Source organism: Mastomys coucha, unplaced genomic scaffold (assembly GCF_008632895.1).
Source record: "Mastomys coucha isolate ucsf_1 unplaced genomic scaffold, UCSF_Mcou_1 pScaffold13, whole genome shotgun sequence".
NCBI lineage: Eukaryota > Metazoa > Chordata > Mammalia > Rodentia > Muridae > Mastomys > Mastomys coucha.
In genome coordinates this window covers 69,482,401-69,498,784 of record NW_022196895.1, presented here as the reverse complement: position 1 = coordinate 69,498,784, position 16,384 = coordinate 69,482,401, and the positions used below count along the sequence as shown (strand labels likewise).

Below are 16,384 nucleotides of genomic sequence, written 5' to 3'. Positions count from 1 at the left end.
TTTTGGCACGGCTTTAGGGAATCAAACTCAGGTCTCATGCTTGTTCCGTAACTGAGCTACTTCTCCAGCCTCAACCCAGTGGATTTCTCTACAAGCCAAGAGTCTCAGAATTCAGATTCCACCTAGTAAACTTAACTGATCTCCATTTGCTAAGTTTTGGCATTGAATAAAAAATAAAAGATGGATATCCATTATTATCTGAGGGATATTAAAATATTCTTTCCAATTATACCTATCTCTGTGTCAATTTTCTTCTTGCACTTTAAACTCCACAGCAGATTGAATGCTAAAGAAGGTAGAATCTACACAGTAAAGAAATTTACACAGATGTAAAATAGTGTCATTCTTATTACTAACTTTTGTGTTCTGGAAAAGATTATTTTTTATAAAAGTTATTTAGGCTATCACTAGTGGGCCTTTTGAAAATGAATTAAAATTTACTTAAAATTTGATAGAACCCATATTTTAAAAAATTAGGGCCAGAAAATAGACAAATATGTAAATAAAGAGAATCAGAAAACAGTTTGACAGGTGTAGTTTTAAAGTAACTACTTCTGCATTTTTTTTACTGTATTCCTAATAGGAAATATTATTCATATGCTTTGGCTTGATATTTCTGAGATGTAAATCATGTGAAGTTTGTTCAGTTGTGCATTCAGGAACATGTAACAGGGACTTTGTTGCCTTGAGTTAGATAGCTAGATTCAGGATCGTCACACCATTATTGTCAGAATTACCTTTAGATTAGATTTCCTGTTAAATTCTCAGGTGAACTCTTACCAGTGTTAGGTCTCATGGATTTCAGGTTTGTAGCCTGCCTCCAGCTCTCCAGTGTTAGAATTTTAGGCATGTGCTACAATACCTAGTTTATGTGGGCCTGGGGATCAATCCTGGGTATCCTGCTAGGCAGGCAGTCTACCACCCAGGCTCATCCCCAGCCTTAAGGGCTCGTTTCTAACATCCATTCCCCAGTCTCCATCAGAAGGTAATGTCACTGGCTTGGGTTCTTCCCATCCCGGGAACTATAGTGTGGCCAGGCATTCTTTGGTTCAGTATACTCTGCCTGGAACTTTTCCTGGAAAATGACTGCCTTCACAAAAGGGTGAAGTATATGCTGGCCTGTGAAGTAGATGCCATCTGTAGTGTTTATTGATTCTTTTTAAACAGTATAATAGGTACTCTCTGTGTGACTTAATTTATGGCAGTCCTCCTGCTTCAACTTTCCAAGTGCTGAGATTACGTATATGTATGATCCATCATGCCTAGCTTCAGAACCTGTTAATTCTAAAATCAGGTTATTTCATTTAAAGCTGGTGTTGTGAAAAACATTTCCATCTAAGACTTAGGAGTGAGCAACTGCATGTTCCAGTTGTCTCATATTGTCATCCTGGGAGCTACTGTGCAGAGACGCTTTCTGTTGCATTGGTGTATTCTTTTACTTTATGCTTGTAGATGCTCTGTACTCACCTGTCAGCACAGCCTCTAAGCTGTACCTCGCCACTGGGATTTCTGAGTTCGAGGCCAGCCTGGTCTACAGAGTGAGTTCCAGGACAGCCAGGGATACACAGAGAAACCCTGTCTTGAAAAAAACCAAAAAAAAAAAAAAAAAAAAAAAAGAGTCCAGTACTTAATACTACATAGGTACATGTTTCACCACTACCTTCAAACCTAGATTCTATCACTTGGGAGGCAAAAGCAGGCAAATCGAGGCCAGCCTGGTCTACAGAGTGAGTTCTGGGACAGCAAAGGCTACACAGAGAAACTCTGTCTTGAAACCTTCCACTGCCCTCAAAAAAAGGAAAAGAAAAAGGAATATTATTTTATGAGTTGAAATCTTGCTGCTGTTGCCCAGCTTTTTAAACCTTTGTACTCAAAACAGTTTTATTTGACTTGGATATATAGCATATAAAATTAGGTATACCAGTCAAACATTTACTGGTAAAGCATAATTTAATGTTTTGTTGTACATAAAGTTTTACAATTTATTGAAGATAAAGTAAATTTGTATACTAAAAGGATGGACATGCTTGTTGATTTTTACATAAAGAATTATGTCTTTGCTAAACATTTGAAGCTGCCAGATAGAGACTATTTTCAGTATTTTTGGAATTGGTCAGTATTTTGATTTTACGAGCCTCAGTGCTGAGAGTACTACTTCATACACACACAAAATACAAGGTGGAAAAAGGGTGCCTAGGGCTGTTTTACAGTTGTTAGAAATCTAGTGCCAGTCCCAAACCCCAAATCATTAAGCAAGTAAAAGAAAATGAAACTCAGGTCAGCTTGTCAAATGACAGGTTTTTTTTTTTTTTTTTTTTTTTGAGACAGGGTTTCTCTGTGTAGCCCTGGCTGTCCTGGAACTCACTCTATATAGACCAGGCTGGCCTTGAACTCAGAAATCCACCTGCCTCTGCCTCCCAAGTGCAGGGATTAAAGGCATGCGCCACCACCGCCCGGCTCAAATGACAGTTTTTTTTTTTAAAGATTTATTTATTTATTTTATGTGTATGAGTACACTGTAGCTGTACAGATGGCCATGAGCTATCATGTGTGGCTGCTGGGAATTGAAGTCAGGAGGGCCCCGCTCTCTCCGGCCTGCTCGCTCAGGTGTAATACACTGTAGCTGTCTTCAGATGCACCAGAAGAGGGTGTCAGATCTCATTACAGATGGTTGTGAGCCACCATGTGGTTGCTGGGATTTGAACTCAGGACCTCCAGAAGAGCAGTCAGTGCTCTTACCAGCTGAGCCATCTCTTCAGCCCTTCAAATGACAGTTTTTTTGTTTGTTTGTTTGTTTGTTTGTTTTGTTTTGTTTTGTTTTTTGGGTTTTTCGAGACAGGGTTTCTCTGTGTAGCTCTGGCTGTCCTGGAACTCACTGTGTAGACCAGGTTGGCCTCGAACTCAGAAATACGCCTGCCTCTGCCTCCCAAGTGCTGGGATTAAAGGCGTGCGCCACCATCGCCTGGCCAAATGACAGTTTTTAAGACCAAACATCCTAATACAACATAATCCAAAATTACACTAACTTGATACATATCAAAGAATGCTAGCAGGAAAATACTGTCTTTTGTCCTGTGCAGTGAGACCATTCTGTGTTAGTAAGAGCTGAAACTTGAGTAAGAACTCTGCAGTTTGTAAAGAGTAGTCTGGAGTATGGCTGTATCAGAGTCGCACATTGAGTGTGGGGAAGCACTGGCACAAATCTCTAGGCTTTATTACTTGTTTTTTGTGGGTTCAAAAACCTCATGTGTGTGTGTGTGTGTGTGTGTGTGTGTGTCCTCTACATTTAATTTCAGGACCCCTAGATGGGATCATAAATTACAGTTTAAGAAACTGTGGCCCTGGTGGTTTCCTGTTTAAGCTTCCCTGTTAGCTGGTGCCACTGATGTGTACCACTACACACAGCCAGAGTCGGTTCTTCCTGAGTAAGCAGTGCTCTTTAAAGAGTATTGTAGACATTTTTGTGAGAGAGCCTTGTGGGTGGGGTCTAAGTGGTAACATTCTGGAAGACACAGTGAAGAATTATACTGGCATCTCACAAGACTTGAAAATGTCCTTCAAACTCACATAGGAGGAAAATAAAATTAGTGTATAGTCCAATTCTAGGAATTAAATCTTTCTTATTTTAAGCTTTTTTTTTTTAGCTTTATTCACCATTCGAGAAAAATCAACATCACCAACATGTCCTAATATAATGTTTGTCTTAAAAAGTCTGAATATGTAAGTCATGTTTATGAGGCCACATAAAGTACACATACCTTAACTCCTTTTTAAAAATGGGTTCCAGAGTTTAACCCATGCTAAATATATATTCTGCTGAGCTGTATTCTGGGACCCTAACTTCTTTATTTACATTTCTGATTTGGTATACCGTACATCAAAATACAGGTCTTACTATGTGAGCCTTTTCCTCCTTAAACTATTAAGACAGTTAAATTTCTTAAATAGATTGCATATTAATTTTAAGACAGCAAAGGAGGTGCGCTAGGTTGTTACAGAAATGGGCGTTGGTCTGAGAAAATGCTTTCATGAAAGATGTCTACTGGTCTGTAGCTCGTGTTTGCAAGTGTGGGTTCGCTGCTTTAGTAAGTTATGGCTCCTACATGACTTTGTGTACACTGCTGTATTTTACTACTCCGGAAGTCTGTAGGGTGGTCAGGACAGACAGATATTGTGCCCATTTCATAGACCAGACCACTGAGAGAGATTTAAGGAGGTCATTTATGTTGGTAGGACTTTGGTTGGAACATACAGCTTTCTTTTATCATGTCCGTATTTGCCCATGCCCATCACCTCTCTAGTCTAAAGCCATACAGTGTAGGAACGCATTTATATATCCCTGCTGATCCTAGTTTCTTGTAAGAAACTTGTAAGTTATAGTTAAGATCCTTATGATCTAAGGAATACAATAAAATAGAAGATATGAGAAAGCTGTTTTTAAGAAAACTAAATTATTTTTGTGTTTAAAGAAACTTAAAATTGATACAGCCTTTACAATGCTACCAGGTCCCAGACAGCCTAAGTTTAATAAAGAATAACCTTTAGTGTTGACACTGTGGAAAGATGGTTAGATACATATACTTAAATTACACACTGGTACAGATTTATAATAATTATGGAGTACAAAGGAGCTGCTGCTTTGCAAACTGACGTCTGTCCTAAGGCGGGACCGCAGAGAGAGAAAGTGGTCAGTCTACAGACACTTGCTTGACCTGTGCTGGTGTCTCTTCTCACTTCTACTGTTGCGACAAAGCACCATGACCAAGGCAACTTAGAAAAGAAAGTGTGTAATTGGGGCTTGCTTCCAGTTTCATAGGGTCAATCCTTGGTCATCATGGTGAGGAGTGTGAGAGCTTACATGTTGAGACAACAACCATGAAATACCCGCCTCCCACCCCCCAGTGACACACCTCCTTCAGCAAGATCACGCCTCCCTTACCAACTTGGGACCAAGTATTCAAACATAGGAGTATATGGGGCTATTTTTTATTCAAGCCACCAAAGTCAGGAGCTACACGGTATGGGGAATTTGAAAGATGAGACTCTGTTTTCTTGACCCTCTAAATTTGTGGTGTTTTTTTTTTTTTAACTCTTAGAACTGAGAGCCAGATATGGTGAAGCTACTGTAATATGGTATGTAAAATATAATAAAAGATAAGAAAGATGTAACTTAAATTTGAGGGAGGGGGTCAAGTAATACAATAAGAAAGAAACATAAACATATTAGGGAAGTAATTCTGGGGGATTGAGAACAAGGTGACAGCTTAGTAGGGGAAACCTTTGGAGGCAATTAAAAATAGTTTGGCTTTAATTTGAAAGGAAGCTAGGGCTTAATTACTGAATGGTTAAAATGGGGGTGAATGTTTTAGGCCAAAGAAATGCTATGAGTTAAGCGTGTGAAACACAGCAATGTGCTTGTTGGATAATATATGGGACTTACCTGTCCTAGCAATGGGTATATAATGATGAAGATGACAGTTCCAGTTTTCGGTCCATGGGTGTTTTAGTCACACTGTTCATCTGCTGAACAGTGAGACAGAAGAGATTAGTTGGGGGCTTGCTTAGAGTTTCAGAGGTTTCCATTATCATCATAGTGGGATCACGGCAGCACTCAGAGTTGGAGCAGTAGCTGAGAGCCACATCCTGTTCTGCAGAGAGGGTATAGGGAGGGCTTTGGGGACTTCAGAGCATCCCTCCAGTGACACACATCAAGACTACAGCTCCCAGTCCTCCTAATCCTTTCAAATAGTGCCACTCCCTGGTGATGAAGCATTCAGATATTTGAGCCTATGGGGGCATATTTATTCAAACCACCACAACAGGTGTTTGTAATATGGAAATTAAATTGGTGAGTCTAGCAGTGAGAGATGTCACTGAGTGCTAGTAGTACTCAGGTTAGATTGGAGGTTTCTCTGTTCTTCCAGAGATTGAATGTTGAGTCTTCAGCATTGTATTACTCAGCCATATCCTTGCCTTAGAAAAATTGTGTGTGTGTGTGTGTGTGCGTGCGTGCGTGTAGGGGTGTGTGGCAGGCAGGTAGCTCTTACTGAGTTGTACAGTCTGGCATTGAAGTTATGGTCTTCCTGTCTCAGCCAACCGAGGAGGTGGGATTGCAGGTGTGTACTACTGTGCCTCGCCAGGATTTGTGTTTTCTCTTTGTTTACCTTTCCTTTTTTGACTCTACAGTGATTTCTTGTACTTCTCCCTTCCTCCTTATCTTCATAAATAAATCACTACTTAAAAGTAAGACTTTGGTCATTGTACACATGGCTGTCTTTTTACATAACCTTCTATATGCCTTTGAACTGTGAGTGGCTAACTTCCGTCATTGTCTTCTTATATTTTCTATGGTATGCTTCATTAGGAGAAGATATAAATGAATGCGTTCTGAATAACATCCTTTAAAAACAAATATCTAGGATTCAGACAGTGAGTGCTTTATACTGAATACCATGTACAGTACACTTCACATTTTTTTTTTTCTCCCTTGAGTTTTCCTTTTATTTTCAGATTCAGGGGTTAAGTAACTCTTTGTCTAACAGCTTAGCATAACTAAGGAATCCTAATCCTGATCTCTGATCCCACCCACCCTTGTGCAAATAATCTGTGGAAAGTGTCTCTTCAATGACTGTTTATCAGCTGGGTTTATCTTAGCATTGAGGAGGAGGATGCAAGGGTATTGTGGTGGGTCCAGGCCAGCATGAGCAACAGAGTAAGACCTTGTTTCATCTTTTTACTTATATTTATACATGAGTAAGTGATAACTATTAACAGATATGAAAATTTGCTTCTTTATGTGGGGGTATAATGAGTTGAGAAGCATTTTAAACATAACTTTAGAGCAGTAGTTTCAACCTGAGGGTCGTGATCCCTTTGAGGGTTGAATGGCCTTTTCACTGGGATTGCATATCGGATACCATGCATATCAGATATTTTTTTCTTTCTTTCTTTCTTTTTTTTTTTTGGTTTTTTTCAAGACAGGGTTTCTCTGTGTCGTCCTGGCTGTCCTGGAACTCACTCTGTAGACCAGGCTGCCTCTGCCTCCCAAGTGCTGGGATTAAAGTCGTGCACCACCACTGCCCAGCTTACATTATGATTCATAACAGTAGCAAAATTTCAATTATGAAGTAGCAACGAAATAGTTTTATGGCTGGGGTCATCACAACATGAGAAATTGTATCAAAGGGTTGCAGCATTGGGAAGGTTGAGAACCACTCTGCTTTACAGGAAGTGAATGTTAAATACCAATGATTAGTATGAGTTCTAAGAAGGGTCAGAATTGTAACAGTGGCATAGAAAATAGGGTGGAGAAATAACTAAAAAAAAGTTTGGGGTAATGGCACATTTGGTAAGACTTTATTTAGTATGCCTTTGTAATAATGAGAAGACCTGAATTTTTAATGATTTTGGAGTATCAAAACTAGCTATATTTTATAATTAAGCCATTTCAAACTTTAAACATTTTTAAAACTATGGGCATTGAGTCTTTTGACTTAAATGGAACATTTTTTTCTTCCCAAAATAATTATCTACTTTGTGAAATGTGTTCTCATCTCTCTTTTTTTCCTTAGATTATCCTGCTCACCCGATGTCTTGACAGTTTTTCTTGCAACATTGGCCATTGGTTTTCACTGCCTTCAGAAGATCCAAATTACTCCAGAAATTGCAAAGTTTGATTTAAAAGAAAAAACTTGAACAAATGGACAATATGTCTATAACAAACACACCGACGAGTAATGACGCCTGTCTGAGCATTGTGCATAGTTTGATGTGTCATCGACAAGGTGGAGAAAGTGAGACATTTGCAAAAAGAGCAATTGAGAGTTTGGTGAAGAAGCTGAAAGAGAAAAAAGATGAATTGGATTCTTTAATAACAGCTATAACTACAAATGGAGCTCATCCTAGCAAATGTGTCACCATACAGAGGACACTGGATGGACGACTTCAGGTTAGTCTTAGAGTTTTGTGTGTCTTCTGTGCTGGCAGATAGACACACAAATAGATATTTTAAGTTTTCCTCTTCAGTTACTACCAATTTAATGTGAACTCCATCTCTATATATTTCATATATTTAGACGTTTATTTTTATCACTTAATGTGTGTATATGTGCACATGTGTGTACAGATACTGAAAGAGGCCAGAAGAGAGCATTTCCAGATGGTGCCATCAAACTGCTCGTCATAATAGAGCATCGGGCATTCTCAGTGCAGGGCCATCTCTCATGCTCCATGGCTCTGTCTCTTGGCATACTGTGCATCTTTTGCCAGTATGCATGATGAGAGTATGCGGAAGAATACACAAAAGACGGATGTTATCTTTTTTATGTTATTATTCAAAAAACATGCAGTGAAGAAAAATGGAAAAATAAATGAGAACCCCTCTATTGAGAGTTAACTCCTTGTACAGCATGCCAGCATTCATCTTATGGTTCACACTCCCCACCTGCCAACCTTTTCTGGTATTGTAAATATACAAACGGATGCATTGGACTCTTGTAATTTAGATATGTTACACTACTTTCATTGGTATGAAACATGCAGTGGTCACTTTTTTATATAAAGGTATATCATATACATGAAGAAGTATGGAAATGTGATGGTAGATTTTAGAATTCTATTTCTAGATTTTTGATATAATTTTTGACAAATTCATACTTTTTGTATTTTAAAAACCCGAGTGCAGGCCTTGAAATTGACCTCTGGTCAAATTCTTGCTATAATGTGTGATCCTGGATAGGTTATTTATTTATTCTTTGTAACTCAGCCTAACCTAGAACTTGAGGGTTTTTCCCCACCTCAGCCTCCTGAGTGTTGAGATTACAGGTGTGTACTCTTAGGCTCTAATTATTTTGAACTTTGGATTTCTCATCTATGAAAGGCTAGTTGCAGTCTGACGTTGGCTGTGGGGGTGGAATTGTGTGTGGGACTCTCAAACCTGTTTTTCTTAGTGTGTGCTGAAGACATCTCTCTTCTGTGACCTTAAAAGGTGTGAAGATTTCTTTTATCTTGGCAAATAAGCAGGTCCTCGGGTAACGTACCTGAGTGTCCTCTAATTCAGTTCAGTTCTGACCCAGTCTACTTGGAGATGCCAATCATAATGGTCTGGTGGTTTTACCAGGGCTTCTGTCTGTCTGCTGTAAAGAGTTCCCACAGTCCCTCCCCAGGCTCAAGTGATTTACTCAAGCATCTCCCAGAACCGAGGGGACCTTACTTACCGCGATGGAGGGGATTGTATAGCAAGGCAACCCTCCATAGCCTCTGCAGGAAGACCAGCCTCCAGCCACCGACCATGGTCAGCTATCCCAAGCTCTCAAACCCTATTCTTTCTTTCTTTTCTTTTCTCTTGCAGGCTTAATTACCTAGACATAATTTAAGTCATTGTAATTAACTCTACGTTATAACCTTTCCCTTCAGAGGTTGGGGAGTAAGGGCTAAAGTTCTGCCATGGTCTTTCCTGTGATTGTCCTCTCCTGATGATACTTGGGAGCTGTAGCCTTCAGTTAGCTTAGAGCTCAGAATAAAGAGACTACTTTTAGAAGCCTAAGATTTTAGTTGTATACAAGGAAATTGGAGCGATTTCACCCTTGTGTGTGTGTGTGTGTGTGTGTGTGTGTGTGTGTGTGTGTGTGTGTGTGTGTGTTTTGGGGTACCACTGGTGCTCACTCTGTATAGTAAGCCCTTGAATGACTTAATAAATGACTGTTTCTTTTCCTAGGTGGCTGGTCGGAAAGGATTTCCTCATGTGATCTATGCCCGTCTGTGGAGGTGGCCTGATCTACACAAGAATGAACTGAAGCATGTTAAATATTGTCAGTATGCATTTGACTTAAAGTGCGATAGTGTCTGTGTGAACCCATATCACTATGAGCGGGTTGTCTCACCTGGAATTGGTAAGTTGACTGTCACTGCAGCACCTTCAGAGATGTGTAAGGGAAAAGACTCTAGTAATATTTTGGTTTTTCTAAGTTGAAGCTTGTATTTAAGGACTATTCAAGACTTCAAATGAGGACTGGAGAGATGGCTCAGCACTTAAGAGCACTGACTGCTCTTCCAGAGGTCCTGAGTTCAATTCCCAGAAGCCACAGGGTGGCTCACAGCCATCTGTAATGGGATCTGATACCCTCTTCTGGTGTGTCTGAAGACAGCTATAGTGTACTCATATACATAAAATAAATTAAAAAAAAATCTTTAAAAACATTTTTAAAAGACTTCAAATGAAGTTAAAAAAATCAGAATTAAAATTTTATTTAAGACCAGGTCTCATGTCCCAGGCTGTCCAGGATCTGGCTATGTAGCCAAGGATGGTTCTTGGTCTCCTTCCTTCCAGCTGGTGAGGATTGGAGTTACAGGCACATACCTCCATGCCTAGCTCGAGAGTCAGGCATTTTCAATGAAATGTAAATACTTAAATCAGAACAAATTTGTGTGTGTTTTTTTTTTTTTACTCTCAAAACTGAGCATGTAAAATCGATCCTTTATCTACTTTGTACATTGTTGTTGCAAATAGGATGAGAAGCATTAGAAACTTATTAGAAACTTAAACTATCCAGCATTTATCCCACTTTTACATTGAAATGGCTCATGAAATTTTTGTAATCTTTGGGTTAAATTGATATTCTATAACTTAAAATTAATGGATGATATGTTCATGGTAATGATTTATGTTTTATTTTCTTTCCTTTTAAAAAAATAAGATCTCTCAGGATTAACACTGCAGAGTAATGGTAAGTAACTGGATTCTTGTAACTTTTTCTATTTTCTTTTAATATGTCTTGTTTATTTTTTTGTTCATAAACAAGTAGTTTGTGCAGGAGCTAGTAACACAAGAGAAAAATTGCTGCACTGAACATGTAGATTTTGTAGAGGAGGTATGCAGTAGTAACATTGAAAATTGGATTTATTACATTTCTTTATTTTATGCATTTGATGTGTCCTGTGGCAGCCAGAGGGCACCAAAGCCCCAGTCAAACAAAAGGCTAAAGTGCTCTGAGATGAGAAAATGTTGGTGTTAATCTGGGTGTTTTGGTGTATGTGAAAATGGGATTTTTAAAAATTGGTTTATTAACAAACTGAAGTATCTTTAAAAAAGCTGATTTGTGGAGCTGCTGTCAGTGCCGTGTTAAGGCATGAGCTCCTTTTCTACAGCAGGGAGCCAGGTGGTGCTCTCTTCCCTCACTGGAGAGGGCTGTTTGGCTTTAGTGTCTTTTCTTCCAAGTGCCCTGATGGTCTGGGGACAGTAGCATTAGGGTTGCTGAAATCTCTGCCTCTGCTGACTCAGGACATCTTGAAAATAAGCCTCCTGCAGGGCATCACCGTCCTCTACCCATGGTTTTGGAATTAGGGTTTAGGAAGCTGTAGTGATAATTTCAGAATTTCAGTATGCAGTGGTTGTGAGGGTTCCACATCAGCCTTGTGGATCCCCCTAGTGGTAGTCCTGTAGACAGTCTTGCCTGCTTTAATTTGCTTAAAAAACAGATTTTTCACACATTTCACTTTTGAACTGGACAAAGAAATAATAGTAGGCCAGGTAATGAAAAGCTAAGAAGAATGCAACATTTCCTTCCTTGTCAGCTGGGATTGTGTGGTCGTCAGTCCTAGCACGGCTCATCTCTTTCCTGAAAGTGTGACCATACTGACCCATAGATTCATTTTACAAATACTTAGTGAATTTTTTTATTGCCTGCTACTGTGTTAAGGGATATTCAGAATTCAGAATCTTTTGGAGGAAAGACAAAGTTAGCAAGACATAGGATGCTGTGGGGTTAGGGTTTGCCCGCAGCAGCAACAGAATGCCCAGTGACTTAAGCTTTCTTTGTCATCTATGGAGAATTCATTTTTTCTCTCATATAAAACTTTACAATCTTATGACTTCTCTAAAAAATATGCTTTAAAATAGCTTACAGTTATTAGATGATCATTATATGTAAGGTACTGAGCTAAATGATTTATGATTATTTTAGTCATGTTCTATTGCTGTGAAGAGACACCATGACCACAGAAACTCTTATAAAAGAAAACATTTAACTGGGGCTTGCTTATCCTTTCAGAGGTATAGTCCATTATCCTCATAGTGAGGAACATGGGCCCATTCACACATACATGGTAGCTGAGAGTTCTACATTTGAATTCAAAGGCAGCAGGAAGAGAGAAAGATATTTAGCCTGGCTTGAACTTTTGACACCCACAAAGTCCACACTTTGTCCAACAAGGCCACACCTCCTAGTCCCTCCTAACTAGTGTCACTCCCTAATGACCAAGCATTCAAATACAGGAGGCTGTGGGGACCATTCCTGTTCAAACCACCACAGTGACTAATGTGTCGTTGTCCATTTAATGCTTTTCTGTGCTAGATGAGATTATTTTCACTTTTCCTGATTAGGAGACATGAACCTAGCGAGCAAGGAACTTGCTCAGCTAGGAGTCACAGTAACGTGGATTTGCTACGAAATAGTAAACCACAGAAAAGTGTCATAAAGTCAGGCTCCATGAAATTTGAGAGTCTTATTTATTTTTATTGATATATCTATCTCATTATAAGAATATGTGGAACATGGGTACACAATCCTTTTTTTTTTTTTCAGTAAATGAATTTGTTGAATATAAACTCAGAAAGGGAAATATTTTACAATTTGGTATCTGTCATGGCTATTCTTAATTGTCAACTTGGCTACATCTCTAATTGACAAAAAACACCAAGCAGCTGAGCACACCTGTGAGGGACTTCTAGTTAAATTGGAAACTCCAGATCACTGGAGGTTGGAAGACACACCTAAAATCTGAGCCACAGACTTTTAAAGTACATGGAAGAAGGGAGCTTTTGTTCTCTGCCTACCCTCATTCTCGCTGGCAAGTTCGTTTTCTGATACTAGAGCCCACTTGCTCAGGTCTCCAGTGGATGCTGAAGACCACCTAACTTGTTGAGCCTTGTGGACTGGGTAACTGGAAGACAGCCATTGTTAGACAAGCTTGACCACAGCCTGTAAGCCGCTCGAATAAACCTATTTTTTTTTTAGTCATTCTACTAGTTCTCTTCCTCTAGAGAACTCTGACTAATAAAGGGTTGTGGTAATAGGGATGCAGAAGTTTAAGGATGAATTCAGTTATCTGAAGCAGGCTTGGACATTTGCCTATCCTGCAGTTACTGAAGCCTCCCCAGAAAGTATAGAGAACACTCAAAGTATTCAAAGGTTTGCTGTTTGGAATAGGGAATTTAGTGATTCTGTATATAAAACTTTTGACACTATGTGGAATAAGGGAAATAATGATGCTGGTTGCTTCTAGCATTTCTGCATAAATTGACAGTTGACAAAAATAAGTTTATGAGCTGGGTGGTGGTGGCACATGCTTTTAATCCCAACACTTGGGAGGCAGAGGCAGGTAGATTTCTGAGTTCGAGGCCAGCCTGGTCTACACAGTGAGTTCCAGGACAACCAGGGCTACACAGAGAAACCCTGTCTCAAAAAACCAAAAACAACAACAACAAAAAGTTTATGGATAAAATTAACCAACTTCTAGTATCTCAAGATGCAGAAGGAGAGGAAAAGAATAAAACTTAGTGAACACTTCACTAGCTCCAGAGTGCATAAACAGTCTAAAGATTTCTAAGTGTGCCCTGGAAGAGAATTTCCTCTCTAGCAACCATAGAGCTGAAAAGTTGCAGGAAATCAAACCAAAGCCCTCATTATAAGATCAGCCTCGAGGATCGGGCGGTGGTGGTGCACAGCCTTTAATCCCAGCACTTGGGAGGCAGAGATAGAGTTCGAGGCCAGCCTGGTCTACAGAGTGAGTCCCAGGACAGCCAGGGCTATACAGAGAAATCCTGTCTCAAAAAACAAAAACAAACAAACAAAAAGATTAGCCTTGAAAGATACACAGGTGGTGGTTCACACTACATTTTCCTTTAATTCTCCTATTTGGCTTATGCAGAAGACAGATCCTAGATCATGGAGAATGGCAGTTGACTGTTGAAAACTTAAGTAGTGACTCTGATTGCAGCTGCTGCACCAGAGGCAGTGCCCTGGCTTGAAGAGATTAAGATGTCTCCTGGTACATGGTTTTCAGTTGTTGACTTAGCAAATACTCTTTTCCAGGTACCTATCTGTAAGGACTATCAGAAGCAGTTTGCTTATAGTTGGCAAGGCCAGCAGTATACATTAACAGTTTTACCTAGAGGATATATTAAGATCTGTATTGTAATTTAGTTAAAAGAGGTCATGATCATCTTTCTCTTCCACAAAATATCATACTGATCAGTTATATTGATGACATTATGGTGATTGGACCAAGTGAGCAGGAGGTAGCTACCTCTTTGGACTCATGCACATTGGTAACATTCAAAGGATAGGAAATAAGTACAACTGTAATACAACGTTTAGTGGACCTATTTGGATTCTGGAGACAGCACATTCCTCCCTGGGATGTGTTATTCTAATACCTAGTGATTTGGAACTCTACTAGCTTAGAATAGGGCCTGGAATAGGAGAAGTTCTTCAACAGGTCCAAGCATAGACTCTTAGACTCTAATCTTAAAGACTCATGGGATGTCCCTTATGAGTAGTTGACTGGTATCCTAGGGTAACTCCACCTGGCACCAGTGAAAATCCTCACTGTGGGTAGAACTTGAGGCACACATGGTTGTAGTTTTCCTTTGAAGGAGAAATGGTCAGATATATGATTGTTGAATGATTCGTTGGTTGTAGCCAGTGGTTTGATAGCATAGTCAAGGAGTTGGAAAGAGCATGATTAGAAAATTGGAAAGACATTTGGGGAAAAGTTTGTGAATTGATCTCTTGAATGGCTTAAGAATGGGAAGATGCTTATATCCCATGTACATGCACATCAAAAGGTAACCAGCAGAGTGTTCAGTAATCAAGAAGAGAAGATGAACCGTTCTGTTCTGTGGACAGCCTTTCTCTAGCCACCCTGTCATTGCCCAATGGGCCCATGAACAAAGTGACTGTAGTGGCACAGATGGAGGTTATGTGTGGGTGAGACAGCATGGACTCCCATCACCAAGGCTGGCCTGGCTACAGCTGTTGCTGAGTGCTGATCTGCTAATGACAGAGACTATCGCTGATCCTCAGATATGGCACCCTCCCTGGGATGACCAGCCAGCAAGCCTGGTGGCGGGTTGAGTACATGGACCATTTCTTTCACCGAGAGGGCAACCCTTTACCCTTGTTAGAATGGATACTTATTCTGGTTATAGATTTCTGTTTCTAGCATGTAATGCTTTTGCCAACACTGCCATCACGGACTTACAGAATGCCTTATCCACCATCACAGTATTCCATACAACATTGCTTCTGACCAAGGAACTCACTTCACAGCCAGAGAAGAGTGACAGGGGACCCATGGATCCATTGCAGCTGTTGTGATAGAAGAATGGATCAGTGTAGCTGTCTTTAGCTTCTTTGTGGGTTCTTCTCTTTTACCCTTCTCTACCCTTTCTTCTCCCACCCCTTCAATCCCTAACACTAGATAAGAGAGAACAAAGGATAGCGAGGGGAGGAAAGAGATCCCTGAATAAAGTCAGGGATCCAAAAGAGGGAGACCTTATTGTTAGACTACTTCCTGCTCATTAGGGGCATAGAGTTCCTTGAGGCAAGTTTGGTCTTTTGCCATTAGGATATCTAATTTCTTCTTACTGTTGTTTCTTCTTTGCACATAACTGCTTAACAAACTGCAACCAACAATAACCAACAACCCACCCCGCCTCCTGGGGCCCTAGCATTTATATACCTTCTGAAAAGTTCTCAGAATTCCAAAGTCACAGAATTGGAGAGACTATCTGCAGCTAGCAAAGTCAAGGCCTCCCTTAGCCCTGCCAGCGAACAAGGCAGCTCATAGCTGCTGGGGACAATCTCAAGCAGCCCCATAGCCCACACCTACAATTAAAACTAAAACATAATATTTCTAAAATTCCAGAATTCTCACTACAGATTAGCCTTTTGAGGACACAGCTACAGCACCAGTTAGGTAGCTGGAGGTGCTGGGGCAGGGTTCTCCAGAGGGCAGCACCTGCTTGGAATGTGGTTTTTCCCACAGTAAGGATTGATGGCTTCAGGACTAAAGGGTGGAAAAGGGACTAATTCCACTCACCATCACCCCTTGTGATCCACATGGGGTGGATCACTTTGCTTTCTGTCATGGAACCTTAAGTTCTGCTGGCCTAGAAATTTTGCTTGCAGAGCGAGAGTGCTTCTGCCAGAAGATACAGCAAACATTCCACTGAACTGTTAAGCCCAGACTTTTTCCTGGCCACTTTGGGGTTCTGATGCTCGAAACCTATAGTCTAAGAAAATAGTAACAGTGTTAGAAAGAGTGTGTCTTAGTCAGGGTTTGTAGTCCTGCACAAACATCATGACCAAGAAGCAAGTTGGGG

The 16,384-nt window shown here is 40.1% G+C and overlaps 1 protein-coding gene across 1 annotated transcript in view; it reads left to right on the top strand.

Annotated features, from left to right (window-relative positions):
- Smad4 (SMAD family member 4) overlaps positions 1-16,384 on the top strand; it is a 58,347-nt gene that overhangs the window by 5,702 nt on the left and 36,261 nt on the right. Inside the window, exons 2-4 of the mRNA XM_031366002.1 lie at positions 7,572-7,948; positions 9,716-9,890; positions 10,695-10,724. Coding sequence (XP_031221862.1) covers positions 7,700-7,948; positions 9,716-9,890; positions 10,695-10,724 — 454 coding nt within the window. The 5' untranslated portion in view covers positions 7,572-7,699. The remainder of the gene's footprint in view (positions 1-7,571; positions 7,949-9,715; positions 9,891-10,694; positions 10,725-16,384) is intronic.